At 39.0% G+C, this 21,584-nt stretch overlaps 1 protein-coding gene across 1 annotated transcript; it reads right to left on the bottom strand.

Annotated features, from left to right (window-relative positions):
* Positions 1-3,724: 3,724 nt before the first annotated feature.
* Positions 3,725-21,532, bottom strand: ptcd3 (pentatricopeptide repeat domain 3). Its single transcript, XM_035956642.2, has 23 exons — positions 21,399-21,532; positions 20,900-20,952; positions 19,892-19,931; positions 19,691-19,736; positions 19,519-19,587; positions 18,545-18,649; positions 18,274-18,397; positions 18,064-18,167; positions 16,535-16,693; positions 16,361-16,421; positions 15,647-15,729; positions 15,311-15,455; positions 13,590-13,640; positions 13,393-13,482; positions 13,216-13,244; positions 12,893-12,999; positions 12,632-12,710; positions 9,491-9,581; positions 9,267-9,352; positions 9,022-9,158; positions 8,311-8,352; positions 5,963-6,121; positions 3,725-3,900 (listed from the first exon to the last, which is right to left on the bottom strand). Exons 1-23 carry the CDS (start codon positions 21,524-21,526, stop codon positions 3,852-3,854), a joined length of 2,037 nt encoding a protein of 678 aa, XP_035812535.2. The 5' UTR covers positions 21,527-21,532; the 3' UTR covers positions 3,725-3,851.
* Between the last annotated feature and the right edge of the window lie 52 nt (positions 21,533-21,584).

The following is a 21,584-nucleotide window of genomic DNA, read 5'->3' as shown; positions in this document are numbered from 1 at the left end:
ACAGACACACTGACTGAAAGACTGACTATTGTGTAGTTCTGGCAGGATGCTGCAAATGCTTTTAACACGTTTTCTATGACTCACAAACCAAACATTAACACAGACAACACAAGCTCGTACCATGTGCAAATTGAGTCTTTTATTTAAATATTTTATACGACTGCACATCAACATATGTTTGTTTGTGGCTCTGTTTAAACTCATAAACACGAGTTAATGAACTACACTGCCATAAATAACACACAGGTCACATGGCTTTGACAGTCACACTTCAATTTAAATAAAATGAGATTTCACTGATCAGATCTGATGCCACAAGAATGAATAATGAAGTAACTGCTGCAGCATTGCAATACAAGGGTCCTAAAATGTATTAATTTAGATTATTAACATTACTGACATTATTAAAACCGAATCTATTCACTATCACACACAAAAAGAAAGATTTTTAGCAGTTTTAAAGTGCAATTTTAAACAGTTTACTGTTTTGTTAAATTAGAGATATGAAGTAAATCACAGAGAAAAAAAAATAAATTTAAATGTCAAACACAAAAAACAAGAAAAAAAACTGGCTAAAACTGTAAACAATGTCCATATTGTTTTTACTCTCTTTAAATCAGCAAAAATATAACTATTCCACAGATATTTAATAATATTATTTTGTCCCTATGACTGCAGATGGAAGATAAAACACAACAAAGTGGTGGAGAACAAAGTAAGACGCAGGATGGTACAAACACTAAGGAACTGATGGGAAGACAAGAGACAGGTGAAAGTAATCAAGGCAATTAAAAAAGGAGGAAAACAGAGACAAGGAGCAGAAGTAAACACCAAGGAAAGGGAATTTCAAAATAAAGCAAGGAAAAGGAAAACACACAGGAATGAATCAAACACAACAACACTAACCCATAAACCATGAAAATAATGCTAAGTTTAGATCTATAGTGAATTGTTTTTTGACCGAAAGGTTTTTTCTTGCTGGAAATTACTTAAACAAGTGACAAAAATGATTAGACATCAGAGACATGCTATTTTAATGATGGGTTTGAACTATTTTTTAAAATTATTTACATGACTGCTACAAATGCTATGTCCAGTATTATTTAGAATTTTGTCAAGTATTTGTCATCTCTTGAATCAACAGTTCTTATAATTAACAGTAGTTCTGCATAAAGATAGCACAAATTACTAGAACCATTTGGAACAGTATACAATTTTCCCCCAAAATGTGGGCAAATTTCAATAAATGTAAGTAATTTTGTACACAATGTCTTACTGTAGTTTTCAGTCAGAAGACGTACTGATCAAATACAAGTTCAATATAGATTAAATAATAATAATAATAATAATGGCATGGGTATGAAAAATTCAGGGCTTAATTGTTTACACAGACGCGCTTGATATGCTGTATTTACATATGACAATAGCTTAAAAACATCCAGGCGAATACAGACACCAAGGCTGATATATGGACGGATAGCAGCTCAGTGCATGTCAAGGCATAAATAAGAAGCAACGCAAATACAGAAATGGCAAAGATAGAGTAGTACAAGTTATTTTTCCACTTTGAAGTGTCTTACTCAGAACATTTCATGGTTGCAGTTGTTAAAAAAGTATTATTATTCCCCAGTAACAGTAAAATAAGTGTTCATTTCATTCATATTGTGCTGCGTCAGTAGTGATGATTCCAGCTTTGTCCAGCTAAGTTTTAGAAAATTAGATATTTTCTCTTCTGCAGACCAAAGCTGCAATTTAGAACGCCAACATGGGTGAATTTAAAATCTCTACCATGCTTGGTGAATGAGCTTACATTTAGAAATATTTCTTGGCTGAAAACTGCTGACAACAAAGGTCAAATAAACTGACAGCAAAATGGCGTGACGGTTGGTGAAATCAGAGTGTTTTACTTGTCGTTCCAAATGATCCTTCAGTGAATTGCAGGCTTCATGCTTCTCAACGTTTCACAGTTTTACAAACCAGCTCTGTTTCTGTGATTTGGAATGCAACACACTGTTAGCTGGAAGACGACTGCGGTAATAAAGATTAAGAAGAGTCCAAACCTCAAGACAGAATGACTGGGAGTCTTTGGAATTTTCTTGTTTTTCTCTTTCCACTGTGTGGGATTGGCAGCACTGACTGCACTTATTAGCTATCAGTCTGACTGTAGGTAGAGATGTTTTGCCACTTCAGGCTGTCAGGCTTGAGCTGTCAGACTCTTATTTTCTCAGCATGCTGCATCTGAATTCATGGCATTACCCTGCCTGAGTTTCACATTAATGCCTCCTTCCTCTTCTTTCCTCCTCTCACTTCCAGGTGTTTATCCTTTCCTCTCCTTTCACAAGAAGAAAACATTCCCTTTATTACACTAAAGCACACCGGGCTTATTATATGGAGGTATTAAAAGCATCAGAGGATGTTCTATCACATCCTGTGTTTGTGGACAGGTTTGACCTCTGACCTCTGCAGTACAGTGTGCTCAGTCAGTACAGGAGTGGGAGAAAGGAATGCCTTTGACCGACCACTTCCACTGTTGTTTTTTTTTTTTTTTGCAAGCCTGCAGCTCAACAGAAACTATTTTTGTGACACATTATCCAGGCGTATCAAACTCTTCATTGTGGTTGAGTAACTTTACACCTCTCCCATTATACTGCAGCTCTTTGAGACTGTCCAATGAGGGGAATTCTGTTACTTAACTACAGTTATACACTGAGGCAAAACTGTGACTCAATCCTTCAAATTACACAGAACATAAGAGGCGTTCAAATGCATTTCAAATTGATGAGCGAGTTTAGGATATTCTCCTGTGGTCACAACCAAGTCCAGAGAGGAAACACTGGCCGCCTGTGCTGCCGTGTTGACTGTTTATCAGCGAATGTGTGCAGGTCCTCTGGAGAACAATACACTCTGTCTGGGACCACACCCATCTTAAAGAGCCCCCCTTCTTCCACTCACTTTAGCCCACTTGTCCTTATTTGGTCGTGCTGCCAGCTCGGCGTATGATTGGTCAAAGGAGAAAAAACATTTTCAGTGAGACACACACACACACCTGTGCAGGTTCGCACACACCCACCCACGCTTTTTCTCAGCATCACACAGGTACAGACACGACAACAATGACTGTAAACAACACCGACTAGGCTTAATTTTTATTCTTGCAGGCGGTTCAGCTTTAAAAAGATGTTTTTTCTTTTTTTATTTTATTGATGTTAAACAAGTCACACACACACACACACCTCAGATATCTGTGTTGTCCGGACATGCAGCCAATAAAATCTGCACTTTTGGAAATACACACACACAGAGTGCATTCCGACATCTGCAGACACACTATTATCTTTAAGGTTTTTTTTTTTTTTTTTTTTTTTTAAAAAACAGCTGAAGGGGGCACTATAGCATTCCAAAAAACACACTGCAGCACTGTGAGGAAGCAATTTATCAGTAACTGGAGGAAGTTGGTCAGTTATCACAGACAGAAAGTTGTATCTGTGTTTTCCCCCAATGACATAAAGCTAATACTAATACACTGTTCAAAAAATATTATTCAGAGGAGGGTTTTTATGGGCTTCTGTAATATTTCTAAAGTCGACTGCATTACAGCATGAAGTGGATTTTCACAGGAATCTACCTACAAAATGTGAAACATGCTTGTGTGAGCTGCTGGATAAATCCAGAGAAATGGCGACCTCTAGTGGACATAGGAAACAGACATCACAAGAGATTTAGATTGTGTTTATACCACACATATTTTATTCCACATATAAGTAAAGTAAGTACAGATAAATACTCTCCGTATGAAGTTATACGATTTTCATATCGATGGTATTCTATTTATTTTAAGAGTGTTGTCTCCCTCAGTCAGACGGTTCTCCTCCTGCAGCCTCCAGTTCAGATAAAATGGCTCTGGATGGGACAAAAGGACAAAATACTGAGTGAACATGAAGAATAAAAGGAGACTGGGAAGCAGGAAAAGCTGCGAAAACATCATCACATCAAACTGAGCTGTAAAGAAAGAACCAGGACTGGAAAACTGCAGGAAGAACCAGCAGTTTTCTGCAGGACTCACCCTGCAGAAAACTGCTACGGATTTAAAAACATCATTTCTAGCTTGAACACAAAAACCTTCACTGTTCTTCAATCTGCTTCTAATCATTTTGTCTCTGTGGGCTGAAGCAAAAACTACAGATTGGTCTCACACACCTAAACTAAACACAGACAGACAGACAGACAGACAGACAGACAGACAGACAGACAGACAGACAGACAGACAGACAGACAGACAGACAGACAGACAGACGGTCTGTAATGTGCAACTCAAAACTCAACCAAATCTTACCTTAAAATCATATTTCATCAAAATCCATTTATTCTTTATGTCTCATTTAAAAGTTCACCAAAAATAAACCATTGGAACTGAACCAATCCTGTGACATAAATTCAGGGACGTTCAGCTGAACTGCAGGCTGTGTTTACACAAAGCAGATAAGTATGAAAAGAAACTAAACATGTAGGTTATTAAATTTCTTCAGTATGGAGAGTCACCTTTTCCTCAGTACTGCTAAAACAAAATAACAACTCGAATAAAAAGGATTTTTATTTTTCAAAGAATTCATCTTTCATCTGTTTTTATACTTTATGATGTTATAACTTTGTTTTACTGCACAGAAGACATGTTTGACTTCTCTCTACTTTAATTGATTGTTGAACCCAGAAACTGCTTGGAGTTCAGAGGGTTAATCCACAGTAAGACTGTCAAGATGTCAGATTTTCATTATACGATTATCGTGACCAATAGACTTTGTAATAACAATAAAATGATAAATCCCAGAAATATTGCTCTCTAATAATTTTGTACCTATTGTCAAATAACTACATTTGCACTAAATTCTGGTTTACTTTAAACATGGTCTTTTAAACATAATCTATAATTGAACGTAGTCGTTTCACACTCATTCTGAAATTGGGTTGGAGTTTCATTTCGAGTTCGAAAGAAAACAAGAGGGTGATGGTGATTTCGCAGCCTGGTAGGGCAGCTTTTTAGTCCTGTGTTTTTCAGTTTTTACATTTGTTGGCGAATTAAGTGTTTTTATTTTTACTTTGATTATCTTGGAGGAGTGAGACGCGAGAATGGATGGAAAAGACCGTTGCTGCCATTGCTCAGTGGAGCTCTACCTCTGAAGCAACACAGCCAGCCGGCTATTGTTTACCCTCAACAGTTGTGTTGTCTCCGTTGTTTACGTTAACATGCTGCTGTGACAAATTCATTTCCTATTCGGATCAACAAAGTATATATTCTATTCTATTATTCTATTACCTTCTGTAACCTGTTGCTCTTGTCTAAATGCGGCTTTACTTTATTATTATCAGTAATTAGAGAGATAAACAAAACATCAAAGTCAAATTCTTTGTATGTGTTTGCATACTTGGCCAACAAAGATGGTTCTGATTCTATAACTTGAAAAGAAAAATGGTATCAGTGAAATTCATCTGTAACGGTGTTCATTGTGTGTTTTGTCTCCTTTTTTTTGGTAAGTGAATAACAATCCAAACACAAGTGCGGAGTTTTGAACCAGAATTGTAACGTATTTGGTTCTTGTGTGAGAAGTTACTGGTGCTGGATTATTTGTATCATATTAATATTGCATTTTTTGAAATATCACAGTTATCGTCAATTGAATCTATAGTGAAAATAGTCGCTTGTTGCAGTGATACTTGTATTTACACTGTAATACAAAACTGTCCCAATCTTTTAGCCTATAACTGCTTTACAGGTTTAGAAATGTCTCCTTTTGTAAGTCAAATCAGCTATTATTATATCTGTTTCCTGACATCTGGTAATGATTAAATAGATACCTCTTCTTGTTTTACGTTGCAAACCAGCTGATGTATTTCTTACCGACTATCCCAGACAAAAACATACGATATTTCCGTCTGTCACACCGTAATACTCGTCTACGCTCCTCACCTTTGCTCCTCAGTCAGATTAAAGTCGGTCAGCGTTCTCTTTGCCAGCTGAGGTGTTGTTGGGAGACAGAAAGCTGCAGACATCTGGACCAACTCCACTGCTTTCTGTGGAGCGTCGTCGGTGCGACACACCGACAGGAAGGAGTTCAACAGGTCATCACTGCAGAAGAACAGCAGAAACAGCAAACAGCTCAGCCGCCACAGTGCTGCTGTGACACAGTGACCATTCATGTCCAGAATCACTTGGAGTAACAAATTATTATGATGCCGCATGAATATACATTTTTATGTTTAGTCATGAGAGGTTGGAAATGTAGAAGCCATCAGACAGAATTCCAACTATACACTGCCTGTCATGGTGGAGTACTGTGCTCTCTGAGTGCTTCTCTTGTTAATGGACGTGACAAGCTGTGAGCATGTGTGTGTGTGTGTGTGAATATGTGTGTGCCAGGAAGTGAAATTAACTTTTTAAGTCACTGACAGATATGTTCAAATGTGATTCATTCAATAGTAAATTTTCATTTTGTGCCTTAATTTCTACCAACCACTTCATGTTAAACCAGTATCTGGCTGCTGCTTATTTCCCACCATGGTGTGCCAGCTTTTGTGTAAATGGGTTGGAGCGTTAAATAATTAATTTCAGAATAAATATTGTCAATTACAATGTTAAAACATGTTCTTAAAGCTGAAAAAATGCAGCTTTTTAGCAACTGTCAATGTCTCCCGCAATTTCATCGGAATAAATAAGCTTAAAACATCGCAACTTGTATCGCAATTTTTTAGAGAAGGTCCCGCGAATTCAGGCATTTTTGGCTGCAACAATCTCTGAAAATGCCCGCGAAATCCTGGAGGGACTGGAAAATTAATGCATCTCTGGACAGAAATAAATGCTGTGATGTTGCAGAAGCTTATTGAAACGATGCCACAACGAATTAGTGCTATACTCAAAGCTAAAGTTCAACAAAATATTAGAGTGTGCAATTTTTTTTTTGGGCCAGGCAGTGTGTAACATAACTAAAAACACATTTATTCAGGTGAGATTTTCTGAGTGCACTCAGAACCAGCATTTTTGGTTCCATGTGAACTCTATGAGCTCAGCGATCACTTAAGGAGCCCACATTTTGCCTTTTAGGTTTCCCCTTTTTTTCTTTAGTGTGTCATAAAGTTGTTTTTTGTGCATGTGAACAGTATGTAAAGTCCACAGCAAACACAGCCTGAAACCTGTCATTGGACATTCAGGATTTTCTTCTGAAACTTACATATTGCTTGGCTCTCAAACAAAGAATGAGCAGCTTCCTTGCAGTCTTCCATTATATCCTCAAAAGAGCTGCTTCTGCTAGAGCTACATCCACAGAGCTATATCTACACTGTGCTATCAAGGGCCCAGTTAACCAAACAGCAAGATGTAATTCCTAGAAGGGGAGTTTGAAAGACGTAGGAGCTAAAACCAGTTATTTCAAACAGGCGGTGAGCAGGTGCACAGCCGAAATGTACAGTATGTGAACAGCACTCTGTTATTGGAACATTACAGCATGTAAACATGTTCTGTTAGACTTCAAAAACAAAACTAGAAACCTGTAAATGTTCATAATATGGGCTCTTTAAATAGTGTGCATTGCTGTAATTCCACAACTTTGGTGGCATTTGATGTCATGCAACCATTTAGCTTTGAAAATTCAATAATGCACCTACACCTACTTACTGAAATTTGTGTGCTTACTGTCATTATGTCATCATATGTTCCTCTTTGAGACTGAGATTAAAATGATACTGCTGAGTTCTAGTCTATATGCAGGTAGAAAAGCTGCAACTTTATCCTTATGAAAGAGTATGAATTCTGTTCTTCGGTAAAGAAGGTGCTTCTACAAAGCGAATCACAATAGAGCCCAGTGCTGCTGACCGAGTAGATGCTCCATTCAACAGCTGAGGCTTGAATTTAAACCCGACAGTTCATCGACACAGTCTGTAAGTCAGGCAGAACTAAACACACTGATGGCCAGGTGTGTTGTTGAAGACATGGAACTCGTGTCAACAGTGGAGTCAGTTTCCCTCAGACAGCTAATTAGCTGAATACCAGTGACAAACAGAGACGATGGGCCACCATGCAGAGAGATGTTTACCAGCTACCTGGACAAAGATCATGCTACAATGGAGGCGGAGCTCCAAAAGACATTTGTGGGTTTAGAATAGGACTCTACCACAGCAGACATCTGCACGGTGCATACTGGAGATTTCTAGACAATTAGAAGGAATACAAAGAGATACTATGCCTCATATTTTAATGACTTTTAAAGTAAGTAACCAGTAACTTTAAGCAGTTATGAGCTCACTCTGGATGGTTGTACTTACGAAGGAACTCTGTTGTTGGATTTGAAGAGGTGCAACATCTCCCTGTAGAGGAGTTAGACAGAGGGCATGAGGTCAGACAGTTCTGCAGTTAAAAAAGCAACTTAATAGCAACAGAATTAAGGACAGATCGACTTATTGACTGGATGATTATCAGGGATATGTGGCATTTTCTGATTATCGGTATCCATCTTTTTATTAACCAATTATTGATAAATTAATGAGCTACTCTGGGTCTGATACAGGTGCCTATGTCTGTCTGTAGTCTCTCTAGCAGAGACTCAAGCCATAAATCGGGAAATTAGCTATTCTCACAGTGGCTAAGACTACACTAACGACTAGCAGCTAAGTTAGAAGGCAGAAATAGATTACCCTGAGACAAAGCCTGGAAAACAATAATTAATAAAGCTTCCGGATCTGGGCTTAAATGGGCAATTAAAGCTATAGAGCAGTTGGAGATTAAAAAAACAGAGAAGAACAGCAGACAACTGTTGGAGAGAAGGGACCAACTGAGAACAAATTCAGTCATAGAAATCCTTATCTAAGCTAAGTCAGTTCCCTGTTATCATGTGCTGTAAATGTATAACATTTAATGCGTATTGGCTCAAAATATTGGTTATCGGTCTTTCTTGATCAGCAATAATCAGCATCAGCCCTGAAAAACCCATATTGGTTGAGTCAGAATACAGTAAGTTCTGCTAGAAAAGCTCTCACCAGGCCTTTTCGGTTTTGTTGGCTCGCAGCAGCAGCATGGTGACGTGTGAGAGGGAGGAGTTGGTCCACTCCAGACTGAACTTCAAATCAAACACACTTTTTATATCCAGAGCACATGCTGCAAAAGACTCCTGAATCTGCAGACGCACACAGATGCATGTTAATAAGCATGAAAAAGACTGCTTCTGTACTTTACAAACTCCAAATAACGGAAAACCGAGTCATTATTTCAAAGCCTTACTGACCTCAGGACTGTGGTTGTCTCTGGTCATCAGACTGAGCAGCTCCTCCGCCATATCAGGCCTATTAGTGAGACCTAAAGACTTGATATCTGAAAGGCAGGTACAACACAACAGATCAGTAGGGAAGGTTGTTGATTAGACATTCTGAGGAGGTAAAGGAGCAGGAGAACTGAACCGAATAACAACCATCTTCATCCAGACAGGCATGGAGTGATCTTTGAACTCACCTTTCCATATAGAAGGCAGCAGGTCCAGGCGGCTGTCAGTGTCCAGAGCCTGCAGCAGGTCCTTCATTCCCTGAGGGTTCGGGTAGTACAACTAGAAACACAGAATACAAGTAAAAGTACTGATCAGTTACAGAAGCATTGTTGTCTTATGTATTAGCACACATTTATTTGTTGAATAAACTGGCAGATAAAATTAACTGAGTCATAAAGTTCATGAGATCAGTGTTATATCGGTAACAGTCGTTGTCTTGATAACTACAAATCAGGAAAAATGTGCAAAATCAAGTGAGAAAAATTTAATTAAATTACAAGTTTGTTTCTCATGGCAATATTTAAAAGCAACTGATCTATCTGTAATAGGGTTAAAACACGAGACACCATCAAAAGTGTGGCTGTCACACAAAGCACTGACACAACTGTTTAGATCCTGGGTCAGACATGCTGCAAAATTTACATAGTTTGGCTGTTAAATATCAAAAGTCAGTTTATGTCAGTCGAACCACAGTATGCAGCTTAAACCACATATGGCGCTTTTCCACTAGCACCTACTCGGCTCGACTCTACTCGGTTTGTGAGGTTTTCCATTAGGACGTAGTTCCTGGTACCAGGTACTACAAACCCTTGGCAAAAATTATGGAATCACCAGTCTTGGAAGATGTTCATTCAGTTGTTTAATTTTGCAGAAAAAAGAAGATCACAGACATGCCACAAAACTGAAGTCAATTAAAATGGCAACTTTCTGGCTTTAACAAAAAACACTCCAATACACCACTAGTACTTTGTTGCACCACCTCTGGCTTTTATAACAGCTTGCAGTCTCTGAGGCATGGACTTAATGAGTGACAAACAGTACTCTTCATCAATCTGGCTCCAACTTTCTCCGATTGCTCTTGCCAGATCAGCTTTGCAGGTTGGACCATTTTCTTCAATTTCAACCACAGATTTCCAGTTGGATTGAGATCCGGACTATTTGCAGGTCATGACATTGCCCTTATGTGTACAAAATTAAACAACTGAATGAACATCCTCCAAGACTGGTGATTCCATAATTTTTGCGAGGGGTTGTATTTTAGTACCTACTCGGCCGGGGTTCCAAGCAAGTTGATTCGCGCCGATAATGTGACGTGTACAGAGTGGAGCCCACTGATTGGACAGGGAGTGACGATACATGAGAGCGACTCCGTCACGAAAACCAAACCCGCCATTTTTAAAAAAAAAAAAAAACTGGTAACAGCGACGGTGCGCATTGCTCTTCATGGAACTTGGCAAAATCTGCTAAAAAGCCATAGACCGAGCAGCAGGCATACCATCGCCTTGATGTCCTCTATTGTTGTGTTGCGTTTGTGTCGCACACAAATGATGTTAAGGGACTTTGGGCCGCCGTGCTATGACGACTCCACCCACGATGACATGGTACTCAATGTAATGGAAAATGACTGAGGTTGAGTTGAGTAGAGTCGAGCCGAGTAGGTACTAATGGAAACGCGCCAATAGTTTACCATTAACTTTACTGCTCATATTAAATAAATTTGAATTACAGCATTAGTTTTGTTATTTAGAAACTACACCATGTACACCACCGTTCAAAATTTTGGGGTCACCCACACAATTTCATGTCTTCCATAAAAACTCACACTTTTATCCATGTGCTAACATAACTGCACAAGGGTTTTCTAATCATCAATGAGCCTTTCAACACCATTAGCTAACACAATGTAGCATTAGAACACAGGAGTGATGGTTGCTGGAAATGTTCCTCTGTATCCCTATGGAGATATTCCATTAAAAATCACCTGTTTCCAGCTAGAATAGTCATTTACCACATTAACAATGTCTACACTGTATTTCCTATTAATTTAATGTTATCTTCTGTTATGGCCACAGGTAATTGGGTGTTGTGTTGTTTCTGGGGGGGATTTCTTGTGGGTCTTTGTGTGGAGAGATGGCATGTGTGGGTTCAGCTTTCAGAGCCTCTCCAGAACCCCAGCTGCCAGCCATCTCAACTGATGACTCCAGAGTAGACTACCTGCAGTGCAGTCTTTGTTCTCCCCGCCTCTCGACATCTCCCCATCTGATTGGGCCACCACCCAGTTCTCTTCCACCTTCAGCCAACCGGGCGCAGCCATCACCACACCTGAAGAGTATATATCTGCAACCAAACACTCAGTCTTGGCGGCTGGGATTTCATGTGACCAGTTCGCCCTGGTGCCTCTGTGTGTTTTGTTCATGGTCTGAAGGTTCCATAGTCACTTAGGGCTGAATACGGACATTTAGAGCTTCTGTTGGCGGCTGCTAATTCAGAGTGGAGCTACCAGTTTAAGTGGAGACAGTGGCTCCAGTTAGCAGTCTGCTAACTTTGTGAGAAGCTATTTGGTAATTTGAGTCTTTGTGAACTGTGTGTTAAACACCTGTGTTTACAGGCACCAGTTTTGTTTAGTTAGTTCTGTACACTGTTTGTATTAGTTTCTGTTTGTGTTGGGTGTTGCTACTGTGATTCGGTTTGCCTAGGGAGGATAGTTGTTTTGTTTGTGTTCAACTAGATTAGATTCTGTTAGCCATTGTTTGGTTTTATTTTGTTCTTTGATTTGCCAACACCCACCAGTTGTTTTCTTTGATCACTTTTATGTTAAATTTGCTACTGAGCAATAAATTGCTTTACCTGAACCAATAACATCTGGTGATTTATTTATTTTTTGTTACATCCAGCGGACCCTAGAGGTTGGATTGTAACATCCTCATTTAAAAATAAATGCTTTTCTTTTAAAAACAAGGACATTTCTAAGTGACCCCAAACTTTTGAACGGTAGTGTATATGCTAAATTGCAAAGTATTTTGATTTACTAATTGAAACATCTGATTTGAAATCAATTATTTCAGCTCAGGCCTTCTGGATACTGATAAATTTCTGGATTATTGCAGTGAATTTCTTCCATGTGCTTTCATGCATATAGAGAAACTGCAGGAAAATCCCCTAAAATCAAAATGTATATGAAGAAAACACATCTGACTGAGTTTGATGTGACTCCGAGATGAAAAGCCTTAACTGAATAATAAAATAAGGTTATATTATTATAGTAGCTGTTGCATCTTCTGTGGTAGTGTTGTACGGCTGAACAGACAGACATGCAGAGGCGTACTGACCGAGGGAATGAGGCGTTTGTACCACTTCAGCACCTCATCGATGTGCTCCATCATGCACAACAGGTTGAAGAAGCGACCACTGGAGAAAAGGAGGAAGGAAAAACTCTGTGCGACTTTTGAAAATATTGTAGCAACAGTAACCCAATTTACTGTACATACTGTCACAGGATCAGGTACAAATACTACGCTGTAGGGTTTTAGGTAGCTGTGGTATTAGAAGTCCCTTTATAAGGACTTGTGTGAGGCTTCTTTCTTACTTACTAGTAGACACTCTGATTGAAGGGGTCTCCCAGCAGCCTGTAGTTCTCCCCAAATTCTACCAGGCTGTGGACTTTATAGCCGAGCTCGAGATCTTTATTATCCAAACACTGTTAAGACAAAAACAGGTGGAGAGAGACAGGTTGTCTTAGACACTGGATAACAAGAGAGGAAAGTTTTAATACAGTAAAATAGACTTTTTAATGGCCTCAAACACCAAAGTCTTCGCTTAATACTTTTTACAGTTCTAAAATGAATCTACACTGTACAGAAACTCATTTGTGATAAATATTTATTCAACACAAGTTTAAAAAAAAAAGACTTACTACTCTTATTGCACAGGAGAAGAACATGACTGGAGAGAAAGAGACAGAATGTCAATATTACAAGTTAAGTGTATTAACTCCTCTGCTTTCTCTGAATATTTCACGTACTTTAAATACAAATAAGGGAGACATATGTTCCAAATCTCTATTGCCAGCTGAAACAACATTGCGTCATACCATCATGAGGGTCCTGGCAGGTGAAATTGGTTTCTGCCAGCTCAGCCACCACTTCTTGCAAAAGGTCAGTACCGTTGGGACCAGAGGAGCCTGGAGAGAAACAACAATCTTGAATTCAGCACACGGAAAAAGCAAACGAAACCGACGCAGGGACTGTGAACACTTATATGTACGGTAGCATAAAACTGGAAGTGTACCTGATCGGTGGAAGATTGCCAACATGTGTTCATAGGAGGCCAAGCTGGGAGCTGAAAACAGACACAAAACTGTTAGAAAAGCAATCAATGAAATGCATGACTGCAAAAAATAGAAGATAAGGCTTAATTAATCCAGCAGTGGGGAAAATTACAGCATTACAGCAGCAAAGAGGATAGGGCAAACGCAAAGGGAAGATCAGTAGAAAAAAAAGTACGGATTCTGTCATATGTGGATACAGTGGTCCCTCGTCTATCGCAGGGGTTACGTTCCAGAGCCTCCTGCGATAGACGAAAATCCGCCAAGTAGCGACCATATTTATTTTATTATTTATATATAGTTTGAGACTTTGTAAACCCTCCCCACACACTGCACAACAGTGCAGAGCAACACGATGCACAGCGATCAGACGTCTGTGTGAAATGGACAAGTAGAGATGTTGAATGCTGCTAGAGACAGAGGAGACTGATGCTACGGTCGCTGAGCCAATCAGAGCCCAGCGCTGTACGCTACGCATTTTATTTACACTAAATATTCTCTGAATATGTTTTAATTATTACTGTTTATACATGGGCTGCACAGTGGCGTAGTGGTTAGCACTTTCGCCTTGCAGCGAGAAGATCCCTGGTTCGCGTCCCGGCTTTCCCGGGATCTTTCTGCATGGAGTTTGCATGTTCTCCCTGTGCATGCGTGGGTTTTCTCCGGGTACTCCGGCTTCCTCCCACAGTCCAAAAATATGCTGAGGTTAATTGATCATTCTAAATTGCCCGTAGGTGTGAATGTGAGAGTGCTTGTTTGTCTATATATGTAGCCCTGCGACAGACTGGCGACCTGTCTAGGGTGTCCCCTGCCTTCACCTGAGTCAGCTGGGATAGGCTCCAGCCCCCCCGCGACCCTAGTGAGGATTAAGCGGTGTATAGATAATGGATGGATGGATGTTTATACATTTTTTATACTGATTTCAATTTTTTTGGCAAAATAATGCTTACTTTGCTGCAAAAATAATTAAAATAATATAGCGATCGCAGAACCGGTCGCTATGACTGAACTGTTGTGCTGCAATGCACCATGGGAGTTCAGGTGTTGGGGGTTTAAATGTCATTACTTTGGTTTATGTTAGTGTTTCAGTGTTATTAGTGTTTGTATTTTGTTGTGTTACTGTGGTTTAGTCAGCCTAGATACTTTGGTTAAGTGCCATGTTGTCAGGACTGTGAGTGTGAAGTGTGTTTGATGACTTCCTGCCTCTGTGTTTGTCAAAATAAAAGCATCTGCCAGATGTGGATGTGCATAAAAGGCAGATATCCTTATTCCAGCGTTGTTCTTCAAAGCAGCTCGCCACAATAATAAATATATTAAAATACCTACATACCGCAAAATCCCGCATTATAGTGAAAATTCCGTGAAACAAAATGCAATTTCAAAATCCGCAATACAGTGAGACTGTGAAAAGTGAACTGCAATATGGAGAGGGACCACTGTATTGCACAGATTATTCCTTGAGTAGAAATACTTGTATAAGAAATATTGGTATTGCACAGATTCTCATATTTGCTGATAAATTTATACACAGAGTTTTAAAATGGACTAATTATTCATAATGCACAAGTAGAAAAAGGAATATGAATCCCTGTGTGGAATTTCATAGAAATGTTGCAGTAGTAATAGTTTGAGTTAAAAAAAAAACAGTTGTTGTTGTCAGCAGTGTGTGTGGTTGTACAGTCACCTATCCCCAGCGCCTTCATCTCGCTCAGAGTGTGCAGAGCTTGTGTTTTGGCCAAAAAGCCGCAGCGTCTCAGAGCTTTGAGCACACTGTTGAAGGTCAGAAGATTGGGGCGGATTTTCTGTTCATTCATCTGTTTCAGGAGCTCCTGCAGACAAATAAGAAGACACGTAACCCACACACATTGATGGTAAAATTAGGTGCAATGTTATTACAGTTATTCCGTATTAACGTGTGATGTAAAAACACATGAATAACATTTTAAAAGAACATTTAAAGATCTTTTTAGAAGAAAGTCTGGCGATGTCACACTGAGTAAATTCATGTAAATGCTCTTACAGTGATCAGCTCCCATTTCTCGTGATATTTGTCTCTGACTTCTGGAGCTGCTGAGATCAGAGCGTTGAAGATGTGGACGTCAGCTGGAGACAGAAGGTGGAGCAATTAGACATTAACTTTAAATAAACAGGGATTAACAGAGACTGACAACAATGCTCAGTCGATTTGTTAGAGTAAGTCAAGTCTTGAGTTTTCATTTCAAATCCACGCAAAATTGCTCTCTTTGGCGTCCTCTGGTGGTAATTCAGAGGTCAAAATGAATGCATAAACATTTTAATTAAACATGAATGAATGTCTAAAGCTGTGAATAAAAAGATGACACATTGTTTAAAATGTCTTGTGTTAATGTAGCATTTCTAATCAGTGAAATTCAAACTAGATTTTGATCACTTCAGATTTTCCGACTCAAATGACTTGTATAATATAGAGTGTATTAACTGGAGCACTTAAAAACAATATTTCAAAATAAGTTATACAAGCATTGCATGTCAAAGTCATCACTTCAAAGTACAATTTCTACTCCTAGTATGACCTCTAAATGTATTAGATACACAGTGGAAAAAGACATTAAATGTGGTTAACGATAGGAGGGAACTGATACTCAACAAAGGTGCATCCTGCCAGGAATCACTGTGATTTGTGCACCTCTACAATAGCAGCGATATACTACAAACATTGAGCTCATTTCTTGTCATGTTCTCTCTTGAAACTCACCTGTCAGTCTGTTGTTGAGCATATCCGTGTACATGTTGAACGCCTTTGCATACGCTTCATGCTGTGGAGACACAAATACACTTCATCTGAATAACACCAAATACGACTTTTTAATGTACCTATAAGCCTCAGACATGAGTGCACCCACTGGCAGCAGTAAAAACCTGCTCATACCTTCACCATCCCTCTGATCAGAGCAGAGTAACACCTCGTGTCTCTCTCTGGCAGAAGGTTAAAGATTCTCTCTGCATTGTTGTTTTCTTTCCAGGAGAACTTCAGGAAGTCTGATGCTCGGCGGAAATTCCCTTTCCTTTTCTTTTGATCTTTCGACTCCTGTGGAACACAAAAGACACACAAACTAAGCATACAGTTGTGAAAAAAAGTTTACATACAGTCGGATGGGTATCATGACAGCCTTGCATTTCTAATGATACTACAGCTCTTAAATTTCTATGATGGAATCATTGAAACACAGGCATCTTCATCACGAAAAACAATCAAGAATCAGCCAAGAATCACCAAAAAGTAGCTCTGCAATGAATTAGAAGCTGCTGGAACACAGGATTCAGGGCCTATGATCAAGTCAAGTCAAATTTATTTAAATAGCACATTTTAAAAAACAACCAATGTTGACCAAAGTGCTTTACAGATCAAAAATAGAAAACAAGACATAATCTGCAAGGAAATATACAGAGCAAGTGTGTTTTACATGGAACAAGGAGGCTCTTTCTCTAGAAGCAGCATCTTAAAGTTTCACTTAAGTTTGCTGCTGATCCCATACACAAAGAAAATGGCTTCTGGTGGAAAGTTCTGTGGTTTGAAGAAACAGAAATTGAGTTATTTGGCCACAATGACCAGAAATACACTACCAGTCCAAAGTTTGGACACACCTTCTCATTCAATGGTTTTATTTTCTATATTGTAGATTAATACTAAAGACATCAAAACTATAAAAGAATACATATTGAATGATGTTGTAAACCAAAAAAGTGTTAATCTTCAGTATTAATCTACAATGTAGAAAATAATACAAATAAATAAAAAGCATTGCATGAGAACTTTTGACTGGTAGTGTACGTTTGGAGGAGAGAAGGTGAGGCCCTTTATTCCAACAACACGCAAGCATGGTGGTGGCAGTATCATGCTCTGGGACTGTTCTGCTGCCAGTGGAACTAATGCTTTAGCCAAAACGTTGGATCTTGAACTCAGTTGAATGCTTCGCCAAGACAATCCTCAAAAACACATCAAAAACAGTGAAGACACAGCAAAATCAGGCTATAATTTAGGTTTTAGACTTGTCTCCCCAAAGAACTAATTGAAATCACATCAAAAACCTGTCGAATGTGCTGAAGAAACAAGACTGCATCAGAAAGCTAACAAATTGAGTTGAACTGCACCAATTCTGTCAAGAGGAGTGGTCAAAGATACAACCAGCAGCTTGTAGACAGCTACCAAAAGCACCTAGTTGAAGTGAAAGTGGTTAAAGGACTATTAACTAAATATTAGCATAGCTGGATGTATAAATTAAGAGTTATAGAAGTCATTGGAACCTCAAGACTCCCGTGATATACACGGTTTCTTCTATACTGTTCTGTTAACATGTCCATGACTTCTATTATTTTCTGCAGCAGCTTTGACTTTACTGTGGCACTCTTTTCTTGTCACTCAACATCTAATTTAGTTTTGGATTGGGGATGACTCACTGTGTCCTCTGTCTGTGGTCCCTCCTCTTCAGCAGGGTCTCTGTCACAGTAGAAAGAGATCACGTCCAGCAGGCTGTGGGTTGTTTCCATAGAAACCGCTGTGCCTGGAAGATTAGAAATAAGACACAAACACAGTTAATGTAGCGGGATTATAGTAAAATTAATATGAGAAACACTTTGTGCGTGTGTGTTTTGTGTGTGTGTTCTCACCAGCTTGCACTAGTTGATCGTACATGTCAACAGCGGCTGTAACTTTCCTCAGGTTGAGTCGTTCCTTCAGCGCCTCCTCACTCACCTCCTCCAGACACGGTGACACCGTCTCTGGCATCAGACACTACAAAAACACACCACATGCTATGAATCCATCAATGCAAAGCGAACCAAACCATACTGCTGCTGTGTTGTTAGTGTTCCAACAGCTGTCCCTCTTACTACAAACATCTGGGGCTGCTCTACGTATTCACATGTGTGCGTCTCTTACTGGTATATGCGGTTCAGCAAAGTCTTTGGTGAAGAACTTTGGATTACTGTTGATAAAGTATTTGGCTGCAGATCTGCCAGACTCCTGAGAGAGAGAGTATAGCTTCTGCAGAAAAAAAAGGAGAGAGAGCTCAGTTAAAATGAACAGTGAAATACTGTATCGATTTTACAATAAATAAACCAGCAAAAGTGCTCTTCGTTTTAATTATGACAGTGATCTACTGCTGATTCAGTGTAATGTCTGTTCATTGCCACTTTGTGTTTGCATTGTTGTTAATACAGTTTGACTTCATTTTTGGTCATAAAAAAAAAAACAAACAATAAATTAAATGTAGAAATAGAACTGTGGCACAGACAAGAGCAGCTGTGGCTCAGATTACAAAGTTAGCAGTTTTTATTTATTTATTTATATTTATTTAACCTTTATTTTACCAGGTAAGTTCGTTGAGAACTAGTGTTAATTTTCGATAACAACCTGGGCAAGAGGCAGCATACAACAAGATGAAAAACAAAAACAGATACCATATACAGCAAATCAGACAGCACTACAAAAACAAAATACACAAAGACTTTTAAAAACAGAAAGGCTAAAGAAGGCTAAAAACAGGTGCAGTGGTCTGGAAGTGTTTCTCTCGCTGATTTTTTAAATGACGAGTGATACGTATGAGTCGGATTTTAGGGACTTTTGTATAGAGTTCCAGCCATTAATGGCAGAAAACTGAAATGAGGATCGACCGAGAGTGGTACGAACTCTGGGAGTGAGGAGGTGAATGAAACTGTTGGAACGAAGAGCACTGGTGGAGTTATGAATTCTAAAGTTCAATTCCCAGATTTTATTCAGGTGATTGCTAGGACCAAGAGAGCGCTTGTGTAAAATTTGCTGAATGTGTTCAAGAGATACTGCTGGCACAGAGGCATAAAAGAAATAAATAAATAAATAAAACAGCTCGTAATTATGTTTTTTTTTTAACTTACAAATTCAACAGCACTCCTGGGAGAGAGGTACGGATCATCCTGGAACTGGTAGGAATACGCTGTAGGATCCTGGAGGGGAAAAGAAACAACAGTAAGTGAATAGATAAACAAATAGACCACCTCTTAAAAACACAGAGAGACAGGAAATTTCAAGAAGTGAGTGAGCTCTTACCCTGCCAACAGTTGAAGCCAGCGCCTCCAGCACCGCTTCTTTGCTCCTGTGCAGTGAAAAAAACATTCACACAATGTCACAAAAGATAAAGAATACTTGCTAACTAGACCTGAACATGAGCAGTCTGGATAAAGAGGTTTCTCTTAATCTGAGGCTGCCTGTTTTTTTGACACTTTATATGAAAGTCAGGTCAACACATACCATGTTTTCTTCCTGGGGATGACGATAGACTCTGCTGATTCTGCAACACAATCAATAAAAAGGTGTGATTTTAATGCTACTGATAAATGACAAAATGCATACCTTCTTGTTGTTGATGTACTGAACATCTACTGTTAAAAAGTTTTTCCTTCACCACTAAATCCAGCTGTTTGAAGCAGTACAAAGCTGGTATTCTTGCGTATTTTTCTTATTTTGCTTTCTTAATTTTAACAAACAAAATTGCTAACATAAGTGGCAACAGTTACCCAATTTTAGGAGAAATGTGCTTTCCTGAATTATTTCATTTAAAAGTTAGGCTTACTAAACATAGGCTTTACATAAATTTCCCAGCATTCGTTTCTCACACTGATGATGTCTGTCCTTAACCTACGTTATCCCCTCTGCTCTCACCGACTGTCTTCCAGGAATCAACATCTGGATGTCAGACAATTTTTTTTAAACTCAATCGAAATAAAAGTTGCCACACTTTCCAAAACCCATCTTTTGAATATATTCACTGATGACTGTCAGGTCTGCACTTTCCCAAATCAAAAGTCTTAGCAACATACTGGACAATATACTTTTCTTCAGCCACCACATCAATAGCATCTCCCTTAGTGCCTGTTTCCATCTTTGAAATGTTTGCTGAATTCTCATTTCCCTCTCTTGACACAGCACTGAAGCTGTTATCTGCGTGTTGGTCACGTCTCTCACTCATTACTGCAATGCCATTCACTCTGGTATTTCTAATAAGCTTCTCCATTGGCTCTAAATCATACAGAAGTCTACTGCTAGAACCTTTACCTGCACCAAGATATGCATTTCTTAGCATACCTTTTAGGAGTCGGTTGTGATCCACTTACGTAATATCGACTCTAAACTTAGTCTTGTTGCTTAATAATTGTCTTATTATGCCTGATGTTTCATAAAGTGTCTTTGAAGTGTTTTGAAGTGCATCAACAAATGCATTTATTGTTGTTGTAGCTGTTACTACAAATGTTAGTTTACCTTTATTAGCTTCTGCAACTTGTTGTCGCACAGCTGTAGTGCAACCAAAACTCCTGAAAAAAAGAAACACATATCTAGTGTATACATACATTAAAAGCATTACAAAATTAAGGTTTCAGTCAGGAAGAAGAACAAATATACTTCTGGGCAGTGTTCTTGAAAACATCAAAACAGCTGCACAGTCCTGTACAGGAGGAAAAACTGAATGGAAACTTGTTTATCTATCAAAGTCTTACGTTCAACCCACTACAAAGACTGCGCCATATTTTTACGATAAAGCAGAGTTTACATGCCACACCTGTTGAGAGAATCTACGTTTTCCCCTGATTTGACCCAGTGCAGAGATGAAACTAACCGACCAGAAGACATGACCTCCTACCAGGTGATGCTAGCTGCAGCTGCCACGCTCATTAAATGCAATAAATACAGCAAATAACACAATTCTAAAGACAAATGAAAATATTCTAGATTAAAACAAACATTTATCAACTGCCCTCACCTGTGACCCAACGCCTGCTCGATGTTACAAAGCAGAAATCGTCCGTTTCTCTTCATGTAATGCCCTACGTGCCTACCGGGGGCCGCCATGTTGGTGCAAACTGAAGGCTTCTGGGTGGGAGAAACCATGTCGGCTAGGAAACGAGGGGGAGACAAAATAAATACAATAATTTCTTTTTCTGAGTAA

The sequence above is a fragment of the Amphiprion ocellaris genome, chromosome 13 (assembly GCF_022539595.1).
Source record: "Amphiprion ocellaris isolate individual 3 ecotype Okinawa chromosome 13, ASM2253959v1, whole genome shotgun sequence".
In the NCBI taxonomy this organism is placed as follows: domain Eukaryota; kingdom Metazoa; phylum Chordata; class Actinopteri; family Pomacentridae; genus Amphiprion; species Amphiprion ocellaris.
Note: the sequence above shows the minus strand (reverse complement) of the source record. Positions and strands in the feature narration are given on the sequence as shown.